Source organism: Chiloscyllium plagiosum, unplaced genomic scaffold, assembly GCF_037043375.1.
Source record: "Chiloscyllium plagiosum isolate Xiang-an unplaced genomic scaffold, Cpla_swu_hap1 HiC_scaffold_8, whole genome shotgun sequence".
NCBI classification, from domain to species: domain Eukaryota; kingdom Metazoa; phylum Chordata; class Chondrichthyes; order Orectolobiformes; family Hemiscylliidae; genus Chiloscyllium; species Chiloscyllium plagiosum.
In genome coordinates this window covers 56995370-57022852 of record NW_028270146.1, presented here as the reverse complement: position 1 = coordinate 57022852, position 27483 = coordinate 56995370, and the positions used below count along the sequence as shown (strand labels likewise).

General features: G+C 37.4%; 2 protein-coding genes across 3 annotated transcripts in view; both read left to right on the top strand.

The window, feature by feature from the left end:
• Window positions 1–12891, top strand: part of LOC148149404 (GTP cyclohydrolase 1-like) — a 38529-nt gene extending 25638 nt beyond the window's left edge. Inside the window, exons 2-6 of one of the 2 annotated variants that reach the window (XM_087989869.1) lie at window positions 723–832; window positions 1645–1700; window positions 4950–4981; window positions 7771–7855; window positions 12743–12891. In XM_087989869.1, the coding sequence (XP_087845995.1) occupies window positions 723–832; window positions 1645–1700; window positions 4950–4981; window positions 7771–7855; window positions 12743–12869 (410 nt within the window). In that variant the 3' untranslated portion in view covers window positions 12870–12891. Of the gene's footprint in view, window positions 1–722; window positions 833–1644; window positions 1701–2408; window positions 2465–4949; window positions 4982–7770; window positions 7856–12742 lie in introns of both variants that reach the window. The other variant, XM_087989868.1, reaches the window with a different exon arrangement.
• Window positions 12884–27483, top strand: part of LOC122546615 (WD repeat and HMG-box DNA-binding protein 1-like) — a 35746-nt gene continuing 21146 nt past the window's right edge. The window contains exons 1-7 of the mRNA XM_087990214.1: window positions 12884–12902; window positions 13080–13264; window positions 16422–16606; window positions 18761–19002; window positions 24060–24197; window positions 24968–25124; window positions 26402–26516. Of these exons, the coding sequence (XP_087846340.1) occupies window positions 12884–12902; window positions 13080–13264; window positions 16422–16606; window positions 18761–19002; window positions 24060–24197; window positions 24968–25124; window positions 26402–26516 (1041 nt within the window). The remainder of the gene's footprint in view (window positions 12903–13079; window positions 13265–16421; window positions 16607–18760; window positions 19003–24059; window positions 24198–24967; window positions 25125–26401; window positions 26517–27483) is intronic.

The window sequence follows — 27483 nt, the reverse complement described above, 5'->3', positions numbered from 1 at the left end:
CCCTGAACATTACGCGCAATTTAGCGTGGCCAATTCACCTAACCTGCACATCTTTAGATTGTCGGAGGGAACTGGAGCATCCGGAGGAAACCCACGCAGACACGGAGAATGTTCAGTTTTGTTCTCCTTATTTCAGGAGTTTCATGGCAGACAGTTCAGAAAAAATTGCTAGGTTGCTCCTTATTATGAAGTTATCACATGAGAAAAGGTTGGTCATATTCTCATTCAAATTCATAAGAATTATAGGTGGTTTTATTCAAACATAGGAGGTTCTGTGGGGTTTAACAGTAGATACTGAGAGGAGGTTTGTGGGGAAATCCAGATTTCGGGGCATAGTTTCAGAATTGGAAGTTTTTATTTAAAACAGCAATGAAGAGGATTATTTTTCCCCAAGGGTGGTTAAACATCTAGTTTCTTTACCCTGGACAATGATAGTTGAATACATCCAAAGATGAAAGAGATTCTGAACAATTGAGCAATCAGGGATTATGGGAAGCACACAGGAAGGTAAAGATCTGACCAAAATCAGATTAGCCATAATCTTATTGAATGGTAGTGCAGACTCAAAAAGCCATATGGCTGATTCCATCTATTTTTCATCTTACTAAACAACCTATACCCCATCACTCCCCAATCCTGCACTGGGTGTTTAGCAGCAAGAAATGTAATCAATTTAATGTGTCACTTGCTTTTTAATATGTGACCTGTCTTTTGAATTCCAGATATTTTAAATGATGCTATATTTGATGAAGACCACGATGAGATGGTGATAGTGAAGGATATTGACATGTTTTCAATGTGTGAACACCACTTAGTTCCATTTATTGGAAAGGTAAACAAACTCAAATCGAGCTCACGTTGCGCCACTACATCTATTATAACATATCATAATATTGTCTGCATAGTAGTATGGAATACATTATGATGTGAATCACAGTTCCAAAACCTGACTTGTAACTTTTTGGTAAGGAATGCAAATATTAATTTTCAAAAGAAAATGGATAATTTACCCTCCTTTATCTTGACATTTATTTCAATGCACTTTGAGGAATACAGCAAATGCTGTAGGGCAGATGTCACCAAATTAAACTAGATCGTAATAGGCAGAACTTTGTCCAACCTGACAATGACAGCAATAAATTGCAAAAACAAATTACATAGTTATATTTAACTCATTATGCTCTGGAAGGAAATTTTAAAATTATTATTGTTATAGACTATAATGCCTGAAGAAACCATTCAATAACAATTATATTTTTCCATTTATTCTAGTCTATGTTTTATAGCAAGTAGAAACACATTCTCTTCATTTTCTGGTCAAAGTATGCTTTAAGATTGTATTGTTCTTACAGTTCTGTTCTCCTTGCTCGGCAGAAGGTTTTTTAGTTTATAGACCAGTTTTATTTTACATTTGTTAATAGGGAAAGTAACTGCAGCAGTATATTTAATTACATTGTTCTTGGAGCTTCTTGCTTCAGTTATCATTAATTACTGTTATTCCTCATGCTTTAGTATTTCGCCTCTGTCCATCCTGACTTGAGGTCACTAAAGTTGCTGGAGTGCTATTTATATATTAATAATTATAAATAAAGTTGTGCAATTGAGAATTATTTAGTGAATTTCAAACTGTCTCCTTTTTTTCAGGTTTCAATTGGTTATTTACCAAACAGAAAAGTTATAGGAGTGAGCAAGTTAGCCAGGTAACTAGGCTCAAGTGCCTGTGACAGAGACAGATACAACAAATAGGAGCGATAGATGCTGTACTTTTGGTTGAGTGCTCACTGTTCCAGACTAGATTGGAAATGGCACCCAATGAAACAAAGGCTGCATTTCTCTTACTGTTGTTATCTGTGGCAATACCCTCAGTCTTTGGTTAGACAAAAGACAGAAAACTAATGCTAAAGCTGCTGCAATTGTATGTGCATGTGTATCTTCTTTAATGAAACAAAATGTTATTATTTTAATTTTAAGTACTGAATATTATAACATTTCTGTGCTCAAGATGTACCCATATGACTGTGGGTGTCATTGGCTTGGATAAGTAAAATAATTTTATTGCTGGAATTTTTTATAATTAATGTTTTGCCAAAGACTTGAGATATACAGCACTGGCTGCTGCTAGCTTTAGAAAATCAGTACTGTATAGTTTAGTTCATTTGGCTTGAATTTGAATGAGCAGTTTTCTCTAAAGGCATATTACTCAGAGCTTGCTATTTATTCCAAAGGGCTGCTCATGATTGAATGGTCATTCCATTGCACACATTTGGCCTCATACTGATTCGGGACCCATCACAAAATGTCAGCATCTCTCTTGTCTACAGATACTTCAATTTTGACCTGGCTGAGAATTTTCTTGGTCCCTTCTGTGTGTGGTCAGGTGTAGTCAATGTTTTCTTTCCATCCTGTAGGTGCATATAGGTTATCTACCTGAAAAACGACTCCTTGGTCTCAGCAAGCTTGCCAGGTAAGGACTGATTGACAATGGCTGAGAGTCAAATAGGGCTTAATTACTCCAAATCAATGACATTATTTTGTTTTTCCTTGTACATTCATTCTTAAATTGTAATATTTAAATTTTATTGAAGAAAGTGGAGGATAATGTGTGTTAAGAAGTTATTAATTTATACAGAATAATTAAAGAATGTATTACTGATGATTCTCAAAGTTAAAAACATTTTAGGACTAAACGGATACCTTCTTAGCTTCAAGCTGCATTTGTATTTGTATTGCTTTTTTCTTTAACTATCTATCTTAGTGCAGTATTATTCTGAATAGTTTATTTCTGGATAGTCAGAATTTTGTCTGCTATATTCACCATTCTAGGAGAGTAATAGAAATATCAAACAAGCTGTTCTGCTTTCTTTCTGTAATCACAAATCAATTAGTAATGCAGTCACATATTGCTGGATTCTTAATTTAAACTTTTTAGTATTGAAGTACATTAAAGCTGTATATATTGATCAAACTTGTGACATTTTATAATAAATGTGTGATTCTATTTTGACGAAACCTGCCAAGCCAGTAATAACAACACTTACAATTCATTTCCTAGCTATTGAACAAAATGACCAAAGAGTTTACATTTAAATACCTATTATTAACGTTCAGCCTGACTCACATAAGTATTTTTGTAACCTTTCAGATTTATATATCTTTCAAAATATATGGCGTATTTAAGTACGACTCCTCGTGTTAAAGTATGCTATGCTACTACTAATCAGGGAAAATAAGAGGTATTGCTTTGCAGACAGCTTTAAAATTGAAATATTCCATAGGTTGAAATTCTCCTCAGTTATACATACAGAAAGCTTATACATGTTACATTTAAAAAGGACATAAGGGACAACATTTTCATGCAGAGGGTGATGGTGTATGGGGAGAAAGTGAGGTCTGCAGATGCTGGAGATCAGAGCTGGAAATGTGTTGCTGGAAAAGCGCAGCAGGTCAGGCAGCATCCAGGGAACAGGAGAATCGACGTTTCGGGCATAAGCCCTAACAAGCTGCTGGAGGCAGTGGAGAAGGCTGGTACAATTACAACATTTAAGAGGCATCTGGATGGGGAGATTTATAGGAAGGATTTAGAGGGATATGGGACAAATGCTGGGAAATGGGACTAGATTTATTTAGGATAACTGGTTGGCATGGACAAGTTGGACCGAAGGGTCTATTTTCGTGCTGTACGTCTCAATGACACTATGATGTGTTTACACTTTACAGTCGATACTAAACATAACTTGAGTGACCCAAGTAAACATAAGCTGATTATTCAAATATGATTACATCTGATAAGTGTGACAGAAAGTACAGTAGCTCTAACCATCAAACATGTCCCTACTTAAAGTAAAAATGCTGGTTTTCATGCACTTGAAAAAAATCCTGATTCCATTTGTTACAAAACAATTACTTATCTGTTAATTGTTTTAAATACAGGATGTCAAGTTAGTTTTTTCAGATCACTATTTTTGCATTTCTTTTTAAGAAGCATGCAATTCTTCAATTTACTTATAAGACTGAAACATTACAATCAATGTATATTCAAAAGATAGTCATTTACATTGAAAATACAACAGTGAAGGGCTATATGACTGCAGGAAGATTATTTTTTTTAAAAAAGCACAACTTGTTTCATTAAAAAAAAGAAACTTTTATTCCTTATTATCTTGATATTGATCACCCATGAAGCACTGACATTTTATATGACCTTCAGGGTAGGGGCACATGCACTTCAGTGAGCTTGAAATGAAAATTCACCTGACCAACCAAACCAGAGAATGGAAACCCTTCAACTCCTTTTATTTTACAAAGCTTCTCTGTGACTGAAACATTTTTCTTATGCTTCCATTATCTGTAGAAAATATTATAGGATAATATGATATAGTTCTTTTTATAAACAAAGAAATGTTCAATACCTATCTGTCTGTAATTTTTAGCCATTCAAGTAATGAAGCATGTTTTCACATTTCAAAATATCCTTATTTCAGTCTTTTTATATAGATCGTTAACTCATATGCTTCAGTTTATTTCAAATGAATAACATTAAAGCAAATAATCTGAACTTTAAAACACAACCATATTCAAATAAATCTTTAAAACATTTGGGAATAGTTTGGGTATAAGAGAAGTTTTATTTGTCACAACACATTGAAATATTTCTACTGTGGCTCATGCAAGTGTAACAAGTACAGTAGTAGCTCCAACTAATCAAACATATTTTTACATGAAAGGCTAAAACGATGTTATACCTCACTCTCAAAAACTCTGATGACTTTGATAAGTGGAAACAGTAATCTAATCATTTTTAATGAATAACATATGTTTCAATATACAATGCCAGTTAGTTTGCTGCATTATTACTTTAGCATTTATGTTAAAGAAGTATGTGGTTCCCTAATTTACTCACTGGAATGTCAGACTTAATATTAAAAATAGTGCCTGATTTTCTTTTTCAGAATTGTTGAAATTTACAGTAGGAGACTCCAAGGTAAGTATTACATTTAAAAATGTTATTTAGTATTTATCTTCATTTTTAAATCATTCTAGCCCCATTTTAAAGTGTGATCTTTTTTTCTAATACCAAGTATATGATAACAGTGATAATTATCCAAAATTAGTGGAACCACTGTTTAAATATAAATCACAAATAAACAATCTATCAAAAATGGAATAATTATAATCATTTTATTCTGATGTATGATTATTATTATGGTCTTATACAATTAAAGACATAGGATCAAAAGAAACGAAAGCTGTACTCTGCACTCAAATGGCAAGAATTTTTAAACGATTTGGTCAACAAAATCAGGCTAACGTATCTGTAGAAATATGGGCTTTTCTGAGGGGCCATATTTCAGCTTTGCATAAATGCCATTTTAATTCTGCGTGTTGCACCCAAAAATCAAAGATGCAGAAAAATCCTCAAGACAGTGTGTGTGGAAAACATTCAGAGAAGAGACATTTCAAAATAAAGCCTAACCAAGCAAAATAGAACAAATGTAACAAATATAGATAAAGATTGAAACAAGAAAGACAGGGTCCAATGCCAGGATTTTTGCTGATTCATGATGTATTTAAGAATGGCAGATACATCCCAATTTGGGATTCCTGCACATTCCTATTTGAGTAATTTTGGCTGTTGTTTTTCTTTTACCTGGCAATCATTCAATATTTCCATCAAAATATATTTCCCTCTTACCTTTTCAATTTCAAAAAGCTGTTATCCATAGCAGATCTCTCAATCTTATGTAAATATACATACAAATGTGGAAAAATTTTCAAAGAAAGACCAGGTTGTTACATGGTAATATAAAAGTCAACACAAGTTTCTATTCCACTTCAAACTGTTTATGCTTTGGATGTAGGTTTGCTCACTGAGCTGGAAGGTTCATTTTTGGACATTTCATCACAATACTAGGTAACATCTTCAGTGAGCCTCCAAATGAAACACTGGTGGTGTAGCCCACTTTCTATTTATATGTTTGGGTTTCCTTGAGCTGGTGATGCCATTTCCTGTGGTGATGTCATTTCTAGTTCTTTTTCTCAGGGGGCAGTAAATGGGATCCAAGTCAATGTGTTTGTTGATAGAGTTTCGGTTGGAATGCCAGGCTTCTAGGAATTCTTGTGTGTGTGTCTCTGTTTGGCTTGTCTCCTAGGATGGATGTGTTGCCTCAGTTGATGTGGTATCCTTCCTCATCTGTATGTAAGGATACGAGTGAGAGTGGGTCATGTCTTTTTGCGACTAGTTGATGTTCATGCATCCTGGTGGCTAGTTTTCTGCCTGTTTGTCCAATGTAATTTTGTTACAGTTCATGCAAGGTATTTCAACCAAAACTCTATCAACAAACACATTGTCTTGGATCCCATTTACCACCCCCTGAGAAAAAGAACAGGAAATGGCATCACCATAAGAAATGATGTCACCACAGGAAATTACATCACTGACCCAAGAAAACCCAAACATATAAATAGAAAGCAGGCTACACCATCAGTGCTTTATTCGGAGGCTCACTGAAGATGTTGCCTAGTATAGTGATGGAACATCTGAACCTTCCAGCTCAGTGAGCAAACCTACACCCAGAACCTTAACCTGCGCTACAAATCTTCTCAAAACTCACTGTTTATGCTTTACTTGCTGAACTAAGTGAATTATTTTTGGAGCTCAGCCAGGCATTCATAAAGAGACCATCTGATAGCTGTTAATAGATAGACAATGATGTTCTTTGCTGCTGAGGTGATACTGTGTTGTCTTCCTGGAACAGTTGTTGGCTGAATTCATAGTGTTTCAGATAATTGGATAGTTGCCAAAAAATCTACTTCAGGAATTATCCATGAGTAAAGATGACTGTTGGTGGGATTTCAGCTGAAATGTTTTGCTGAGAGGAATTTCAAAGAAAGAGAGGGGTAACAATGGGCAGGTGTTCTTTGGATAGGTAAAAACAAAACTCCGTTCAAAAATGGTATAATCTTATCCTACTTAAACTGGACCATATGACCATCCTCTTAAAATTCTACAGAATGTATGACCCTAGTTGTGTTCTCTGCTCCTTGCAGGTGCCATAAATGTTGTTGTAATGAATGTCTTTTCCTCAGTAAAATCTCTGTTTAAAAGTTCAAGATATACTTATGAATCTATGATTTTTTTTAAAAAAAATAATTTTAGACTGTATCCTTTAATAACACTATATATAAATAAGCCTCATGGAACAGCTATTACCTGGTGGTTCTATTAATATTTTAAAAATTGTCATAATATAATCAGCAGTTTTTTAAAAAGTGCATAGATAAATATGAAAACTATTTAATGGATAAGTTTTTGTCCTTATTTTAATTTCCAAGAATAAATGATGATGATCTAATATAGGAGGAGAAAGTGAGGTCTGCAGATGCTGGAGATCAGAGATGGAAATGTGTTGCTGGAAAAGCGCAGCAGGTCAGACAGCATCTAGGGAACAGGAGAATCGACGTTTCGGGCATTAGCCCTGAAGAAGGGCTAATGCCCGAAACGTCGATTCTCCTGTTCCCTAGATGCTGCCTGACCTGCTGCGCTTTTCCAGCAACACATTTCCATCGATGATCTAATATACTTGTGTATTGTGATACATATGTCATGGATTTGTACACATTTACTTTGAATAAATTGGGCCAATACAAATTAGGAATTTTTATTCAGAACATAATGAAAATGCATAATTAAATTGTTGTAATATCCCATCTTCACTCAGTAGTTAATCCGGAGCTCATTTCATACAAGTATATTATTTTGCCTGTCAACAGTACAAGAGCGTCTCACCAAACAAATTGCGAAAGCGATCACAGAAGCCTTACAGCCTGCAGGTGTCGGAGTGGTGATTGAAGCCACGTGAGTGTTGAAAGCAGAATTAAGTTTAAAAAAGCAAAGCATTTTTTGTTATTTTTAGTTTTGTGCAATTTTAACAGCTTTAATGAAGTTTAACTTGGCAGAGTATTCTAATTGTTAAAGAGCAGTATATGTAATTTATATCTTCAAAGAAACACAAATCTGCTAATTTCCTTTTGGTTTGTCAATGTAGCAAAGGCTGTGGAGTTGGAAGTAGTTTTTGGAATAACTAAATAAATGTATATAGATCTTTTCAATGTAATATCAAGAGCATTACAAAACAATGTATGATGTGAAGTCAATTATGGAGCTATTCAGTTACCAAAAAGCTTGACAAAGACGTATGTTTTAAGGAAAGCCTTTAAGAAGTGAGGCAGACAGGTAATGATAGGTTATTCTAGAATTTGTGGCTCGACAATTGAAGCCTCAGCAACCAATAGTGGAGCAATTAAAATTGGTGGTTGGACACGAGGCTAGTGTAGAGGAGCATGAATATATTTGAGTGTGTGGTCTAAAGGAGATAACAGAGAAAGGAAAGGGCCAAGGTTGTAGAGGATTTGAAAATCAGAATGAGAATTTTTATAGACATTGCTTTTCTGGAAGCTAATGTAGGTCAGTGATCTAGGAAAATGGAACTTATTGCAAGTTAATCACAAACAGCAGAGTTTAGGATGTAGATCGTGGGAGACCAGTCAGGAGTACATATTAATTATTCAGTTTAGAGGTAACAAAGGTATGAATGAATGCCAAGATTATTCTGAAATCAGCCCCACCATGTGAGTAATATTACGACCAGACAAGGAGATGAAATCTGCTTTTTAATCCCGTCTTGTCAGTCACATCAAATAGCACACAGTCATCACAATTCAATTCAACATAGCTAACTAGAAAGTGAAGGTGCAGAAACCAAGGTTTTCTTGAGTGAAAGTAAAATAAATTTTATTACTTACTAATATGAAGAAAAAAAGTAATAAAAAGATGACATCAAATATACACACAAAAAGGTAAAAGGTTCGAAAGGGTTAGTGGTTGGTGTAGAAAAGGAGAAATAACTTTATGCAGTTGTCATTTGGAGATGCCGGTGTTGGACTGGGGTGTACAAAGTTAAAAATTACACAACACCAGGTTATAGTCCAACAGGTTTATTTGGAAGCACTAGCTTCCACCTGATGAAGAAGCAGTGCTCCAAAAGCTAGTGCTTCCAAATAAATCTGTTGGACTATAACTTGGTGGTGTGATTTTTAACTTTATGCAGTTGAGAAGTCATAAAGTCATAAAGATGTACAGCACGGAAACAGATCCTTCGGTCCAACTTGACCATGCCGATCAGATATCCCAACCCAATCTAGTTCCAAATGCCAGCACCTGGCCCATATCCCTCCAAACCCTTTCTATTCATATACCCATCCAGGTACCTTTTTTAAATGTTGCAATTGGACTAGCTTCCACCACTTCCTTTGGCAGCTCTTTCCATACACATACCACCCTCTGCGTGAAAAAGTTGCCCCTTAGGCCTCTTTTATATCTTCCCCTCTCACCCTAAACCTATACCCTCTAGTTCTGGACTTCCCCACCCCAGGGAAACCCTTAGACTCTTTAAGATTTTAAACCTGAGGCCAGATTTGGTTAATTGTTGACTCATTTGTGCAGTAGTAGCAGAATCTGTGGTAGATTTCTTGTCCTTAGTGAATGGTTGCTTTATCATTGGGGCCTGCTTTCTGAGATGAAACGAAGTAGGGAGAGAGTGACTTCCAAGTGTTGCTGTTACGAATTCAAGTTCTTTTGTTTGTGCTGCTGGTCAAAAGTAGCTGTTGAAATGTAGGTGAAAGTTATTCCAGAGTCTAGCTCTGTTGTCTGTCCAAGCTGAATAACTGGCAGCAAGACTTTAATTTCCCAATATATGAAGTCATATAAGTATGTATGAAACCAGCTAGTCCAATTGCAACATTTATGACTTCTCAACTGCATATAGTCCAACAGATTTATTTGGAAGTTTGTTGATGCTAATCCAGTTGCTTGGTTTTGATGTTTTTAGATGAAAAGTAATAATTTCAGCACAGGTGGCTTTGTTTATTCCACTCTCGAAATTTGTCTGTCTGCAGTCAGGTGTCCACTGGTCTTGTTTTAGGTCCATATGTTTTTGCTTTTTAAAAACATTTAACCCATGAAAGATCTCTGGTATAACAATTAGACAATGGATATATTCTCTAATTCTCTACCAAACAGCAGAGAAGGAACAGTGTGACCTGGAGCAGAGTTGGCCTTAAATGTGTTCCCACAACATTGCTGCTCTCGTTTTCTCTAGTGATAGAGCGGTATGGAGAAATTTGCAAATCGCTCTGCTGAGTTTTATAATATCTTTAGACTGCAGTGAGTAGTAAGTCTTGATAATAAGTCTTGGATAATTATCTAACATGCTTCTTTACCTGGATGGTGCTAAAATCTGTGTTGCAGCTTCACCCATCTAGATCAGTGAAGAGTTATTCGATCACACACTGACTTAAACCTTGCAGATGTAATTATTTAATGAGATTTTATCACACAAGGAGTTCATTTGGCCCATCATGTTTGTGCCAGCTTTCTGCGAGAACAATTCATTTAGTTCCATTTCCCTGTGGCTCTGCAATTTTTTTTACTCTTTAAGGTAATTATTCAGTTCTTTTGAAAGCCTCAACTGAATCTATTTCCACCACACATTCCAAATACTGACTACTGATGGAAGAAAAGTGTCTTTCTTCCTGCTGCAGTTGCTTCTTATGTTAGTGACCTTAAATCATTGTTGTGAGCTTCTTAATTCTTCTGTCCAGACTGCCAACTTTGAATGCAGAGTCATTGAGTCATACAGCACAGAAACAGACCCTTTGGTCAAACTCAATCATGTTGACCATGTTCCCAAACTAAACTAGTCCCACTTGTCTGTTTTTGGCCCATATCCCTCCAAACCTTTCCTATCCATATTACTTATCCAAATGTCTTTCAAATGTTGTAACTGTTTCTGCATTCACCACTTTGTCTGGCAGTTCATTCCATATATGAATACACTGTAAAACAAAAAAATTGCCCCTTGTGTTTTAAAACTTGTTCCTCTAGCCTTAAAAATATGCGCCAAGTTTTGAACTTTCCCCATCCTAGGGAAAAGATCTTTGTTATTCATCTAATTTTTCATGATATTATAAACTTTTAGAAGGTCACCCCTTAACCTCCTGTCTATCAATACTCCTCTGAGATTTCCCTAATCCAAGAGGAAGAATTCCATTTCTCTAGACTAGAAGTTCCTTAACCTGGACTACTCCCTTGCATCATTTCTGCACTTTCTTTAGCATGTTCACAATATTCCTAAAGTATGGTGGCTGGAACCATCTACAATTCTTTTTCTTGATTTCAGTGTGCAGGGCACAACTTCAAAACTTGCAGACATCAAAAAACATTGGAAGTATTGTGAACTAAGGGACAGGATGTTTATCAAAACAAGAAACATAAACCGGATAATGGAATGGGTGGACTAGTGGCAAATAAATTTAATACTGAGAATTGTGAAGTGATTTATTTTGGTCGAAAGAACAAGGAAAGGTAATATAAAATAAAAGCAGGAGCTCTAACACTAACCTCTGTGAAACCCCACTATATTCTGTCCTCCAGTGTGGAAAGCAACCAATCACAAGTACCATTTCTTATCGCTGACCATTTTGCATCTATACTGTCCCTACACACAGGGAGAGAAACCTTTTGATGCCAGAACATTAGTCATTTGTCAGAGTATTTAGACTCTGCTCTGCTTTTCCAGTCAAAATGTGATTTGTCTGGTCTAGTGTAAGCTTCTGGTCAGAGACGATCCCAAAAATGTGTTTTTTTTTGCCAGGCCAGGATTCCTTAGCTAACACTTTATGACTATTGGATAGCCGGGGCATTTTGGAGGGCAGTTAAACGCCTGGAGACATATAAAATCTGCCCAGTTTCCTTCCCTAAGAAAAGGATATTAGTGAACAAGGTGGATTTTTACAGCACTTTCGCTATCATCAATACCAGTGTTGTATTCCAGCTGTTTTTTTTAATCAACTGAATTTAAAGGTCAAAAAGTGTGGTGCTGGAAAAGCACAGCCGGTCAGGCAGCATCCGAGGAGCAGGAGGGTTGACAATTCAAGCATAAGCTCTTCATCAGGAATCCTGATGATTCTGATGAACACTTTATGCTCAAAATGTCAACTCTCCTCCTCGAATGCTTCCTGACCGGCTGTGCTTTTCCAGCATCCCACTTTTTGACTCTAATCTCCAGCATCTGCAGTTCTCACTTTCTCTTGAATTTAAAGGTTCCACAGCTGTATGGTGGGATTTATCTTGTTTAATGTCCCATGCATTGAATGTATCCAATAAGATCAAATGTAATAATAAAGTGTAGAAGCATTGGGATAATTGTATTGTACCATGAGCAGGGATGAGAGAGATGGATGGCAGAAGTCAGGGAAAGAAAAGAGAGGGGTAGGGAAAAATGATAGAGAAGTCGCTCATGAAGAGAGTTGGGAAGCATTGATGACAATTAAAAATGGGAAAGAGAATCTGAGGTGGATGTGGCTTGGAAGAAAGGATAGCAAGGAAAGTAATAGGAAAATACAAAAGAGAGGTGAATAATGATGGAATGACCTGTTTTTGAGTGGAATGGTTGTGGAAGGTTTGATCATAAGTGGTCCGTATTGGGGTGGAGATTTGGAAGTTGGCTAAACACTGTCTTGGTTCTGGAAAACATTACTTGGTCAAATGTAGGAGTCCAACATAAACTGAAAGTTTAGTGCAAAATAAAGTTGCTTACTAAAACAGCCAAGCCATTCTGCCAAATCTGAAGGATCGTGACTAAGAATATCAACAAGCCTGTTTAAATAATCTCTCTCTTTGTAGGCACATGTGTATGGTGATGAGGGGAGTGCAAAAGATGAACAGTAAAACTGTAACCAGCACCATGTTAGGTGTTTTCCGGGAAGACCCGAAGACCCGTGAGGAGTTTCTAACTCTTATTAAGAACTGAAAATTGAACGCTGAATGGAACATACTGCTTCATGTAATATCAAAAGGGAAAATATGGCAATTCTTCACATGCATATTAATGAGTACAAAGTTATCCTTCAGACGTTCAAAACCTTAAAATAAAATAATGTTTACTTTAGTTGTATATTTGGGTGGGGAGAGTGACACCTGATGTTCAAATAACAATTTAAGGTTTATACATTTATTCTAGATATTGGATCTTCCACCCAATTAGAAGAAATGGATAATGATGATGATGATGACGATGACAATGCCCGAACTACTGTTGCACAAACTGCACCAACAGTTGTAGGATACTCTGGACCAGTGCCAACACCACAACAAAAACCTTTTCAACCTTGTTCCACTCCCTCTTATCTCCAGCATCGGTTCATGGTAAGCTCAAGTACCATTGCTTTTAATTTTTTTCATATCCTGCCTTAAAGGTGAAATACACAGATAAGTGATCACATTATCTTAGAAATTATTACACTTTATAGATTTTACAAGAAAAGATTGCAAACTTATCTCAAATATTATGCTGAAGTACTTTGAAATTTGATTTATGACAGCAGCTGCTTGCTGAATATTTCAGAAACAGCAATAAAATGAAGGAGCAGTTCATTTGTTTGTGGTGGTGTTGGTTGAAGGAATGTATTTGATCAGGAAACTAGGAGAACTTATTGCTCTTCTTGGAGTACTGTTACACCAGTGATATCTTTTTTGAAGTGACGTTTTGTCATGACTCAGGTACTGAGGTAGTGTGTTCGAAATCGAGCCTTGTTCCTGAAGTCATCATGAAAGTTAAAGACCTTGAAAAATATGTAAAGTTTCCCCAATTTACCTGACTTTTAAGTCCCAGGTTGGTAGAAAGCCCAGCCCAGATTCTGTACTTAAGTAGAATTACTATTTATTCCAACCGGCTGCTTGTCTTCACAGAATACTACCACCTGCCACCACCCACTCTTCTCCTCTTTCCCCCCCCCCCCCCCCCCAATTTCATCTGTAGCCACTTCAGTTAGTACTTGTACAACCAGTTGAACATCATAATGCTGGCCATGGATGTTGGGTTACTTGTTTTCAAACCATACAGCCATCCTTTACTAACACTGGTTTTAAAACAGTTCTTTCTCATTTCTTGGTCATAGACACCTACAGCATAAGAGACAGGCCCTTCGGCCCAAACTGGTGTATGCCAAACAAAATGTACATCCACGCTAACCCCATTTCCCTGCACTTGGACCATAACCTTGTAAACATTTCCTATCCATGCATTTATCCAAATGCCTTTTAAATGTTGTTAATGTACCCACCTCAACCATTTCTGCTGGCCGCTCATTCTGTATGTGTACCATCCTCTGTGTCAAAAAAAGATTGCCCCTCAGGTTCCCTTTTATACTTTCCCCTCTCACCTTAAACTGATGCCCTCTAGTCCTCAGTTCCCCAACCCTGTGAAAAAGATTGAGTGCATCGTGTTATCCATGCCTCTCATGATCTTATACGTTTCTACAAGATCCCTTTCAGTCTCCTATGCTCTAAAGAAAAATGTTCTAGCTTGTCCAACCACTTCCTATAACTCAGACCATTGAGCCTTGGCAACATCCTTGTAAATTTCCTCTGCACTCTTTCCAGTTAAATAATATCCTTCTTATAACAGGATGACCAAAACTGAACACAATACTCCAAGTGCATCTTAACTCCAAGGTCCATCTGTTCTGCTATATTCCTTAAGGGCCTGCCATTCGCCAAGAAATTCCTATTTGATTTGACTTCCCAAAATCCAACATCCCACACTAATCTATATTTAACTGCTTTTGCCATTTCTTGGCCCACTTCCCCCATCTGATAAAAGTGCTGCTGCAATTTCTGATAACCTTCCTCACTGTCACAATACCGCCTATTTTAGTGTCATCAGCAAACTTACTAATATACAATTCCTTGTACATTCTCATCCAAATCATGAATATAGATAACAAACAGCAAAAGACTCAGCACTGACCTCTGAGGTACACCACTAGTTACAGGTCTCCAATCCGACAAGGATCCTTCCACTATTCCCCTCTGCTTCCTACCATTAAGCCAATTGTGTATCCAATTTGCCAGCTCTCCCTGGATTCCATACGGTCTAACCTTTCAGAGCAACCTACTATGTGGAACCTTATCAAAGGCCTTACTGAAATCCATATGTCTACCACCCTGTCCTCATCAACCTTCCTGGTCATTTATCAAAGAACTCTAACAAACTTGTGAGGCATGATCTCTCTCCCATGCACAAAGCCAATGCGGATTACTCCTAATCAAACCCTGTCTTCCAAATGCATATATATCTTATCCCTCAGAATTTTTTCAAGTAATTTATCTACAATAGATGTTAGGCTTACTGGTCTGTAGTTCCCATGTTTTTCTTTGAAGCTCTTCTTGAATAAGGGTATGACATTCTGCTACCCTGTAGTCATCCAGGACCTCAGCCATGGCTAACAATGATGCAAAAGTATCAGCCAGGGCCCCCACAGTTTCTTCTCTAGCCTCTTTCACAGTTCTTGGATATATCTGGTCAGGACCAGGAGATTTATCCACCTCCATATATTTCAGTCCACAGCTTTTTAAAAAATAAAGATAACAGTCTGTACACCATAATTTTAAAAATCCCCTAATCATTACTAGACAACAGTTCTAATGCAAATGTTGGGAAATATAAATTAGACAGATATCATGTTTTAGAGTATGATCCCTTTCAATGGGATCAAAGTCAGTTGTCTGAGGTAGACCATGCTTAATGGTGTAGCCGTAAAGATTTGAGAGCTAAAGTCTCATTTGTCTTTCAAATTGTTGCAATCCAGCTTCAAAATTCTAAAACAGTTAAGAGATAATTTTGCAATTGTCTTAACCCCACATGGCCCATAAAGTTTTCTCTGAATAAAGGTTAAATGGTTTTCGTGTAGTTGCTGATTTTTGGACATTGTTATTGTTAAATGTTTGTGTAAAGGTTTTGTAGCTTGGGTGCTGGTTGCAGTTTCTGTGGATAAGTTTGGCGAGTTGGGAAGTTATTTTGCAGATGTTTCATCCCCTTTCTAGGTGATATCCTCAGCTCTGGCATGTGGGTTGTTGATAGGTGGTCTATACCTGACACGGTGGTAGTATTTGACACAACAGTACTAGGCTAAGCCAACCACAGGACAGCCATAGAACTTCTAGAAGCATGGCATTCATCCACAGACTCCATCAATAAACACATTTGACCTAGACCCAATATACCAACCACTACAATGAACAACTGGAAGCAGTGGGAATGAAACCAACTGAATTCCAACTGACACAATACAGCAGCGCTTCACAGGAGGCCCCACAGCACTGAGGATGTCACCCAGATAGGGCTGAAAAATGTGTTGCTGGAAAAGCGCAGCAGGTCAGGCGGCATCAAAGGAGCAGGAGGAATGTCTCCAAACCAACTTCTCAGTTTGGTGAATATACCCACAACAACTGCATTGTTCTTGTTAATTCTCTGCCACAGTGTTCCTTCTTAATAAAAAATTGTATCTGTTTTATTTTTTAGGTGTGGAATTCCATTGGTATTATTCGCTGTTACAGTGATGAGCAAGATAATGCTATAGATGTAGAATTCCACGATACTTCAGTACATCATGCAATACACTTGAGTAATGTTCTGAATCACACCATGGCTGATTTATCACATGAAGCAGTGCTACTAGCGTGTGTAAAAACTGATGAAGTGCCAAGGTAAAAGTATGGGATTTTAAAAATAATACTTGAAGTTTGGTTTGTGCTGTACCACTGAGTGTGTTAAATATTTACAGTCAGTATTTGCCTTCTATGTTAACCAAAACAAAGCCCCATAATTTTATTGACATTTTCCAAAATGCAGTCTGTGGACTGATTGTGGCCCACATGAACTCCTTTTAATTGGTGGGCACAGGCCCTTTTATTTGTAATGGTAGTGGCTTTGACAGGATGCTAAATCTGGTAACGGCCTTTGTGGCATTGTGGTTTGATTCTCAAAATAGTTGAATACAGGAGCAGGATCAGAAGGTGTGCAAAGGTGTGCCAATAACACTTGAAAGTGGTAGAGGCTGGTCCAATTACAACATTTAAAAGGCATCTAGATGGGTATATGAGCAGGAAGGATTTAGAGGGATATGGGTCAAATGCTGGCAAATGGGACTAGATTAATTTGGGATATCAGGTTGGCATGGTTGAGTTGGACCAAAAGGTCCGTTTCCGTGCTCTACATCTCTACGACTCTGTGACTTGTTTCGGATTTGGCTTTGTGTAGTGCCCTAAGATGCTTAACAGATTCATAAGAAAAATGGCATTGAATGAAAGTGTACATTGGGTGCCATTGCCAAAATGATAGCTGGAGAAATGGCTTTTAAAGAGGGTCATAAAGGAATCCAGAGATTTGGAGTCTATTTGTCTCAAAGCACAGCCTCCAAAAATGGAGGGGGAAGTGGGAAGCATAGGAGCCTAGTGTTGAGGCCTTGGCTCTTAGGTATTACTGGATCCTGGCTGATGTGTTTGAACTGATGATACCTAAGCATCTTCTGTTAACTGGGGTGAATATTGTGCTTGTCTAACACCGAAAGAGAAAAGGAAAGCAGTGAAGGTGGACAGGGGGAGAGAGACAAATGAAAATCCTGTCGGAGAAAAGAGCAGTACTTCTTCACGGTAGGCATTCCTGGAAGAGAGGTGGCAGTGGGTTAAACACTGGATAAAAGCAAATTACTGTGGATGCTGGAATCTGAAACCAATCAGCTTTGACAAAGGGTCAGTTAGACTTGAAACGTCAGCTCTTTTCTCTCCTTGCAGATGCTGCCAGACCTGCTGAGATTTTCCAGCATTTTCTCTTGGTTTCAGATTCCAGCATCTGCAGTAATTTGCTTTTATTTATTGAATATTGTGCTTTATTTATTTGCAGAATGGGAAATACCACCACCCCATGAAATTTCCAACTGGGTCTGAATTCATATTGAATAATATGTTTAGGAAAGTGGAGCAGATTGAGGAAGGATAGATGTTGTTGGAACCGATGGAAATGACTAGATTTATACCAATCCGAATGTATCTTGCCATGGTGGCTATAAGGGAACCTTGATAGGGAGTGTAAGCAGGCTTTTAAACTGTAACAGGTATCACAGGTGAGCTTGATGTGATCTTGACGCAAGGTCCACTGATGTTCATTTGCAGCAGGACTTGTCGGAAGGTGATTAGGAGCTGAAACTTTGCATACTTAGTCCTCTGGCTGGAGAAAAGGGATTAGACTTACTGTCATGTGGAAATTTACAATTATATTGTGCCATTTCCTCTGCATATTTTTAAAGAGCTGTGAGATAGCTAAACATGGCAGCCAATCTGAACATAGCAAGATGCCATATATATTCACCAAATGAATGATTGATCAGATAATCAGTTTTAATTGTGTTGATTGAGAAAGCATTATTAGTCCTCTGGTTCATATAAAATGATTTGCTGTACCAAAAGATATCACCTCTGACAATGAAAGGTCTCTTCACTGTCCACCTAAATGATATATTTTTAAAATTATAGTGGCTTTTAAAATCAAATGGTTAACCAAGGATTAATGCCTAAGCAAAACTGACATGTTATTGCTGCCACACTGACCGTTCGGTAAACTCTGCACAGACCGGGGATTGAGCTGGGGTGTTCTTAACCTGCATGATTCAGCAATTCACTACCTTAACCTGCTGAACTCTTGGGGAAAGCTAAACGATCTTTATCTGTTCCAATCCGTTCAGCTTATTGAAGTTAAATCTGTATGTTTTCTTTAAATCCCTGCATGAGAAAATATTAAAGTGCTCTTGGGAAAGGAAGTTATTGTGTATATTAAGACACTATGCTTTTCCATCTGTCCATCAGCACACTCCAGTGTATTCACTTCAACTCCAGGGATGCAAACAAAGAATGGATGGTGGATATGCCAAACAATGAAAACATTGAAGCCATTTGTTTAGGTCAAGGCTGGGCTGCTGTTACGACAAATGCTCAAATTGTTCGCATCTTCAGCATTGGTGGTGTACAAAAGGAGCTCTTCAGTCTTATGGGGCCTGTGGTCGCTATGTCAGGTCATGGGGAGCAGCTATTGATTTCTTATCATCGAGGTACATTTTAAAAGTTCTTTCTGAACCATTGTACTTTGTGCTTTATATTGAGTTTATTGTTCTGACCAATTGCATTGAAGCAAGCAGTCCTAAGTCCATAATTGTTTCGTGAAATGAAAAGTAAAGCAACAGCATGCCTTAGATCATATATACTTTAATTTTCTACGCCAGTCATTTGTAAATAAGATTACTCATTTGTGCTATGCTATAACAAACTTTGATATAGATTCTCATCCTGTCCAAACTGGTGGTCATTAGTGTGATGCCATTTTAGGGTATTATAGTGAATCACTCTATAAAATGCATACAAGTTTAAAAAACAGACACAGGCAGGTTCAACCATTTCAAGTTTGCATTCTAGAAGTGTTCTAATTATATTTATTAACCTGTTGCCAAACTCCTTCAATCTCTCTTTTTTTTGTTCACCTAAGTAGTAAAACATTGACATGTATTCTGCCCCCCAGTACTTGTAAGTCAAGGCTGTTGAACATTAACATCTACTTTTATTAGGTTTCCTTGCTACCCTGTCAATACAGTGCCTGAGATGTGACACCTGGTGCACCTCATCAGATGCCTTTTAAAAATCCAAATGCAATACGATTACTGTTTATGGATGTAGGTTTGCTTGCTGAGCTGGAAGGTTCATTTTCAGGCGTTTCATCACCATACTAGGTAACATCTTCAGTGAGCCTTTGGATGCTGATGATCCCTGCTTTCTGTTGATATGTTTGGGTTTCTTCGGGTTGGTGATGTCATTTCCTGTGGTGGTGTCATTTCCTGTTCTTTTTCTCAGGGGGTGGTAGATTGGGTCTAAGTCAATGTGTTTGTTGATAGATTTCTGGTTGGAATGCCATGCTTCTAGGAATTCTCGTGCGTGTCTTCGTTTGGCTTGTCCTAGGATGGATGTGTTGTCCCAGTTGAAGTGGTGTCCTTCCTCATCTTCTCAAAACTCGATTACTGTTTATCTTGCTTGCTACATCCTAGAAAAATAATTTATTTTCAGACAAGATATCCTTTTAATTTTGTTTGACTGCATTCTTTGAATTCCCACCAAAAATCAGAATGCAACAGGTTCTTCTCCTTAAAATTACAAGTGTGAATTAAAAGATAGTTAGAGATGAAAAAGGTCATTGGCTGACATCAGTCTCACGTTTCCCTTCTCATCTGTGGTACTGAGGACCTCAGGTGTAGGCCATGATGAATCACTCACTCAGCACTCCTGGAAGAAGATGGATGCAAATGTTTCAGTTTTGCCTTTTGCACAGACATGCTGGCCCCTGTCTTCTGTTGAGGATGGAATATTTATGGATTTGTCTCCTTCTGTCAGTTGCTTAATTGCCCACTACCACTTGACATGGCAGGGCTACAAAACTTAGATCTGATTTGTTGTTTGTGGAATCACTTAACTCTAATAATGCATGCTACGTTTGACATGTAAACTCCTGTGTTGTAACTTCAGACTGATACCTTATTTTAGATACGTCTAGTGCTACTCCTGCATATCCTCCTGAATTCTTTGAACCAGAGTTAATTTCTTGTTCTGGCTTGATGGAATTGTGTATGTTTTTAAATATAATTCTATTCTTCCCTACTCCTCCCTGCTTTCCTACCGTCTGTATTTAATTTGGCCAAGTCCTCATTCTCAGTTGGATCATTTTCTTTCAGTCCATAAAATTGGTTTCAAAACAAATTTTAATTTATGCCTCTAAAATGCCTTTAAATCATTACGAGATCATGATATTCATTGCCAGTTGCTGTTTGAGATGCAGTATAGAGCAAGTAGTTGTTAATAGCTAAAGGGTTCTACATCAGTAACATTGAAATTTACAGATCTGCAGTCTTGATATTGTTCTTCTTTGACCTCTGGCTCATTCATTAAAGTCATAAAGATATAGTGCACGGAAACAGACCCTACGGTCCAACTCGTTCGTGCCGATGAGATATCCTAACCTAATCTAGTCCCATTTGCTAGCACTTGGCCCTTATCCCTCTAAACCCTTTTGTTTGGAGGAATATTATTTGGGAGCAAACGATGCATTTTTCCCAAATTTATTTCTTTTGCAAGTCTTTTCCAAGTCAAAAAAATCCAGGTGATTGACAATGTGCAGTCCACCATATCCAGAATGATGTTGAATTCTTTCTCTCTTTTCCTCTATCCTTATGAGTCCATTATTCTTCAAACTTTCATCCATGACCTGTCATCTCCAGACTTGGTTAATCCAATATGTTTCTATCTGGCGTCAGTTCTTTCATCCTTTTTAGAACAATTTGTATGCCATCCTTCGTCTCACTGGTCTTTCAGCCTGCACATTCTCGCTTCCATTGGCTCCTGGCCTTCCAGTGCCTCCCCAGAGAAAACAAATAGTAAAACTTGAAAATGAGCATCCTGCTTATGCTGGTCCTCCATTTTGACAAGCCAGACCAGGATATCTCTTTTGCAATTTTACTGTTTTTTTTCTTTCTGGGTCAGATTTAAAATTTGCATCCTGATGAAGCACTTTTGCCTGAAACGTCGATTTTTTCCTGCTCCTCGGATGCGGTCTGGTGCTTTTCCAGCGCCACTCTAATCTTGACTCTGATTTCCAGCATCTGCAGTCCTCACTTTTGCCATACTTTAATCCCAACATGGCTTCTTCCTTTCCTCTTTCTGTAAACTCCTGTTTTACAAAGTTACCCATTACCATATTCTCTGCTATCAGTTTCTTGTGTATTAAGAACTCAGACAGAATCCCCTTCCTAATTTCCTCTAAATTTTCTGTTCTCCTTTTGAGCTTTAGCTCGCCCCTTCTAAATGTTGTTCTTGACTTGCCATCCATTTTTTGCTTCTAAATCTTGGAAGCATTTTGCAACATTTTTCGACATAAGAGGTGCTAACTGCATAATGTAAATTGCGTTGGCAAGAATGAACTGTGAAATTAAACAAAGAATTGTAGATGTTGTATACCTGAAACAAAAACAGAACTGCAGGATACACTCAGCATGTGTGGCAGCATCAGTAGAGAGAAAAAGAGAGTTGATGTTTTGAGTGCAGTGATGTTTTGTCAGAACTGAAAATAACTGGGAAAGGGTGGTATTTATGTTAATGATGGCTGGTTGTAGGGGGAGAGAGGAGTGACATGGATAGTTGAAGATGGTGCCCATCAGTAGAGAGAAAAAAGGGAAGCATGCAAAGATATTGCAGATAGTAAGCTGGGGAAGAGGTTTTGTGCTGAATGAGAACTGTAAATCGTTGAAAATGGGAAAGGCTATCCTGGGAGCAACCCATACAGAACAGGCCTTTGGGAGTGTGGTGGTGAGGAACAAACACGGGTGAAAGTGTTCCCACTGAAATAGTTAAACTCTCATGGTTGTGGGTATGTTAGACTCTCAGTTGAGACTTTAGAGCTGTAAGGTACCTAAGTGAAAGATAAATGCGAGGTGCTGCATTTTGGGAAAGCAAATCTTAGCAGGACTTATACACTTAATGGTAAGGTCCTGGGGAGTGTTGCTGAACAAAGAGACCTTGCAGTGCAGGTTCATAGCTCCTTGAAAGTAGAGTCGCAGGTAGATAGGATAGTGAAGAAGGCGTTTGGTATGCTTTCCTTTGTTGGTCAGAGTATTGAATACAGGAGTTGGGAGGTCATGTTGCGGCTGTACAGGACATTGGTTAGGCCACTGTTGGAATATTGCATGCAATTCTGGTCTCCTTGCTATCGGAAAGATGTTGTGAAACTTGAAAGGGTTCAGAAAAGATTTAGAAGGATGTTGCCAGGGTTGGAGGATCTGAGCTACTGGGAGAGGCTGAACAGGCTGAGGCTGTTTTCCCTGGAGTGTCGGGGGCTGAGGGGTGACCTTATAGAGGTTTACAAAATTGAGGGGCATGGATAGGATAAATAGACAAAGTCTTTTCCCTGGGGTTGGGGAGTCCAGAAGTAGAGGGCATAGGTTTAGAGTGAGGGGAGAAAGATATAAAATAGACCTAAGGGGCAACTCTTTCACGCAGAGGGTGGTACGTGTATGGAATGAGCTGCCAGAGGATGTGGTGGAGGCTGGTACAATTGCAACATTTAAGAGGCATTTGGATGGGTATGTGAATAGGAAGGGTTTGGAGGGATATGGGCCGGGTGCTGGCAGGTGGGGCTAGATTGGGTTGGGAAATCTGGTCGGCATGGACTGGTTGGACCGAAGGGTCTTGGTTCCATGCTGTACATCTCTATGACTGAGGTTTTGTTCCTCCAGCTTGCATTGAACTTTGCTGGAGCACTGCAGAAATGTTAGCAAGGGAACAGCAGTGGTGTGTTGAAGTGGCAGGCAGTTAGAAGCTCATGTCATTTTTCCAGATAGAGCGGAGGTGTTCAGCAAAGCAATCACCCACTCTGCATTTTGTCTCCCCATTTTAAAGGAATCTGTGTTGTGAGCAGCCAATACAGTAGACTAGATTGAATGAAATGCAGGTAAATTGCTGCTTCATCTGGAAGGTGTCTGGGGCTTGAGATACAGACGAGGTAGCTGCTAAATGTTGTATCTTCTATGATTGCATGGGAAGGTGCTGTTGGGATGTGACTGTTGAGAGTGAAGGAGGGTGTCAGAACAGACAGTAATTTTATTTCCATGTGGAAATATACACAGCCACCTTGTGGATTTAGGAATCCCTTGAAGTTTTAGTAAGTCATTGTTTCAGTGGCATTGTTTTAAAGAAAGACTGATTTTATATGATATGGAGATGTCGGTATTGGACTGGTGTGTACAAAGTTTAAAAAAAATCTCTTGACAGCAGGTTATAGTCCAACAGATTTAATTGGAAGCACTAGATTTCAGGCAACCACCTGATGAAGGAGCAGCACTCTAAAAACTAGTGCTTCCAATTAAACCTGTTGGACTATAACCTGGTGTTGTGTGATTTTTAATTTTATATAGTACTTTCCATAACTAACTGAAGTCTCAAAGCACTTTATAACCAATGAATAGTTTCACCCACTTAGCTAGATGGTAAATTTCTTTGAAATAACCCTTTCTGAAGGTAAAATTTATTGAAGAAAATTTTAATTTTTTTAAATTTATGACCTTTCTCTCTTCAGGTACTGGTTTTGATGGAGATCAGTGCTTGGGGGTGCAAATAATGGAATTAGGAAGAAGGAAACGGCAGATTCTGCAAGGAACGTCCCTTCCTCTTACCAGGAAGTCTTATCTGATGTGGCAGGGCTTCTCTGCTGAAGGTGATTTTAATATCTACTCTTAATATTCCAAATACTTTAGGATATAGTGTGCAGGCCATGAAGAAGAGAAAGTATAGTTCTTTCATCTGACCTGATGAGTGCAATTTCTTTTCTCAACAATATTCCAGTTCTGTACTACCAATTAAATAAAAGGAGAACTCCTCACCTGGAAATGGTGCATATATGTTAAATGTGCTGCGATATGTTCAAAATGTGTTGATAAATATTATAGATTAGGAAAAAACTGAGGAAATACTGAAATTTTGCAACGGCGCAATGAGCACTGAAAGGGAAAAGAAAAAATGAATTTTTTGAATAAGATTCTTCATTAAAATTATTGAAGAATTATTAATGAAATCCAAGCCTTCCTTGGAAATGTATCCACCTGTGGTGCATTTTTGTTTTAAAAGTTTCTTTTAGCAGTTCTTAAACATATGGCCATATGCTTTTAACTTGTGTTTTCTTAACATTGAATAAAGGCTGCCTCCCTGCATTCCATTGCTGTATTAGATTTTTATTTTACAGCAGCAGGTATCGTATCTTTTTGTTTAAGGTGTAAAATGTTGTAGCAGAACTGCTACATTTCAACTTTAAGAATCTCAATCATACATCTGATTTGAAGTTCCAACTTGATCGTCTTTGTATTATAGTTCGTCTTTTTGAAGTAGAATTTATAAGTTGTTTGTAATCCATTAACAATCCCAGAACAATGCAACTTTCATTAGATATGCAAATCAATTGTCTATTGTTCAATACTTTTTTTTTGGTAGGTACCCCAGTATTTGCAGATTCAGAAGGGATCGTACAAATGCTAAACAGATCTTTAGGGAGCACCTGGATTCCTATTTCGAACACCAGGGATCATTGCAAAGGCAAATCTGACTATTACTGGGTTGTTGGTATCCATGAAAACCCTCAGCAGCTCAGGTAAGGAAAGGATGCAGATGAGCAGATACATATAGTGTACATGATTGTTCTATTAAAATGGAAAAGTGCCCTTGGAGAGAAACCTCAGATAGTAGCAGTTTTGAACTATGGTAAAGATCAAACTCTTAATTGTTCTCTGCATTGCTTTACATCGTAAACTTTAGAGATTGCTCAATTCTTTTTAAACTAAAAGCAGCTACTGCTGCTGTAATTTCAGATGGCTAAGAAAAATGAATTTATAATTCTTTCCCGACCTTTGAACAGTTTTTCTGTTTGGGTGTATTAATATTACAAAATTATCATTGGTGCAAAGCAGAAAAACCTTTGGTTCAGTGGTAAAACTGCGATACTTGCACATTTAGTGTCCAAATATGTTTAAGTTGCAGTTAAATAATTTTGTTTATTTTAAAAATGCATATGTTGTATCTTCACACAGACGATGCAGCACATTTTGCAATGTAGTTTGATCCTGCTTGAAATAACTATGCAGCTTTTCCACTAGAGAAGCATATACACTACTTTTTTAAAGCAATAAATTAATTTCCTTTTATGATTCAGAAACTCCATATTTCGTAACTTACTCTGGTTTCAGCTCTATTAAAATTAAAGTTGCTCATTTCTGAAAAATGGAAAATGCTCTAGAAGCTTTGCAAAGAGAAGCACCTTCTGTACAATACACTTTCTGTTACCCTAACATTGCGTGTGAAATGGAACCATTAATAATCAGTAGGACTATTTCATTACATGTACTGCCATTCTTATGATTATCTGAAAGTGAATACTTTTGTCATATTTTAGTCATTTTGTGGTCCCAGGCTCAATATTGCTACAACCTGAATTAATTTCAAGGAAATAAATTCAACTGATAGACTGACCTGAAGGAATTTTAAAAAGTCTGATCTTGCAATTCAGTTGCCCTCCAATTTTACAATTTTTCAGTAAGTTAAGAATCCGTTATGAAATAGCTTCACAGTTCAAAACAATCTGCACTTTTAAAAAATATGCTAAGCCTTTGTATCATTCATATGAAAGCTCTCAAATGACACAGTTGCTGTAATGCATCACTCTGTTTCCATAACACTGAAATTATGCCCTATTTTATTTATGGAGAACTAGTTGACCTCATGTATTTCTCCATGGCAATATTTTCATTGTTTTGGACCATGCAGTTAAAAGAAACCTTGTTCTGCTTATTGGAAAGCTAATTAGGCAAGATTGATGATGTGATTTAAAATGTCTTACTCCTGAGAACTAAAATATAATTTTATTGTTGACAGATGTATTCCATGTAAAGGCTCTAGATTTCCACCTACACTTCCACGTCCCACTGTAACAATTCTACCATTGAAACTCCCTTATTGTCAAACTAGTTCAGAAAAAGGACAAATGGAGGTATGTGATAGGTGGTATGTTCTTTTGCATTGATGCAGTGCCCTGAAGTAATTCCCAAACATTGCTTTTTCTTTAATTTTAACAAATTTTAACTTGTTGCAAAATTTCAAATATTACACCTCCTTATTTCTTGATTTCAAAATGGATAAAATTAAAGATGAATTATTATTTGCTTTTATGCCATGTTAAAGGAGCCATGTTAAAGAGAATTTGTCATATTGATTCTGATGCAAATTTGTGCATGACTGCTTTATTGAATTGATACAAATTTACCAGTTTAGGGAGAATCTGAAGTACATTTACTGAATTAATTTTGAAAAGCAACTCAAAGAAAGTTGGAGTGGATACCTGCATCTAACTGTTTATGAGTGTATATTTTTAAGCTTTTAGTAGATGGTAGAGTCCTTTCTAAACTGATGTGCACAGAATTGCAAAACTATGGATGTAATATTTCAAAATTACCAATTCATTTATTAACCAACAGTTTTCATTACTGTTGGGTGTCAGGAAGACCTGTCACCATCGAAAGGTTCACGTCATGCATGTTGAAAGTTATACACATGCACACTTTGTGAAACACCCTGTCTTTTTTTTTAAAAAAAAGAAGTGCTTAAATAAGCTCAATAATGTAAGCAAATAAACAGAATGTGCACTGGAAGGTGTACAGTGCATGCACATTTTGTACGTGCTTCATGAGAGCGGCTGGGTGTTGACAGTTCCCTATTTGTTTTATGAAATTGCCTGTGTAGATTTTATTTTTAAAAAAACACCTGGAATATTAGAGAATTTTGAACACTGTGTAATGTTTAAAATATAGTTATAATTGACTTCCAATATGATTTTATGATATTCTTTGGGAGGGGGAGTGGATGGCGCTAATTTACATCAATGTCATTAGGTAAAAGTGATGAGTAAAGAACTTGCTGTAAATTAAAATCAGGTGGATTCTGCTACTGGTGGGCAACAA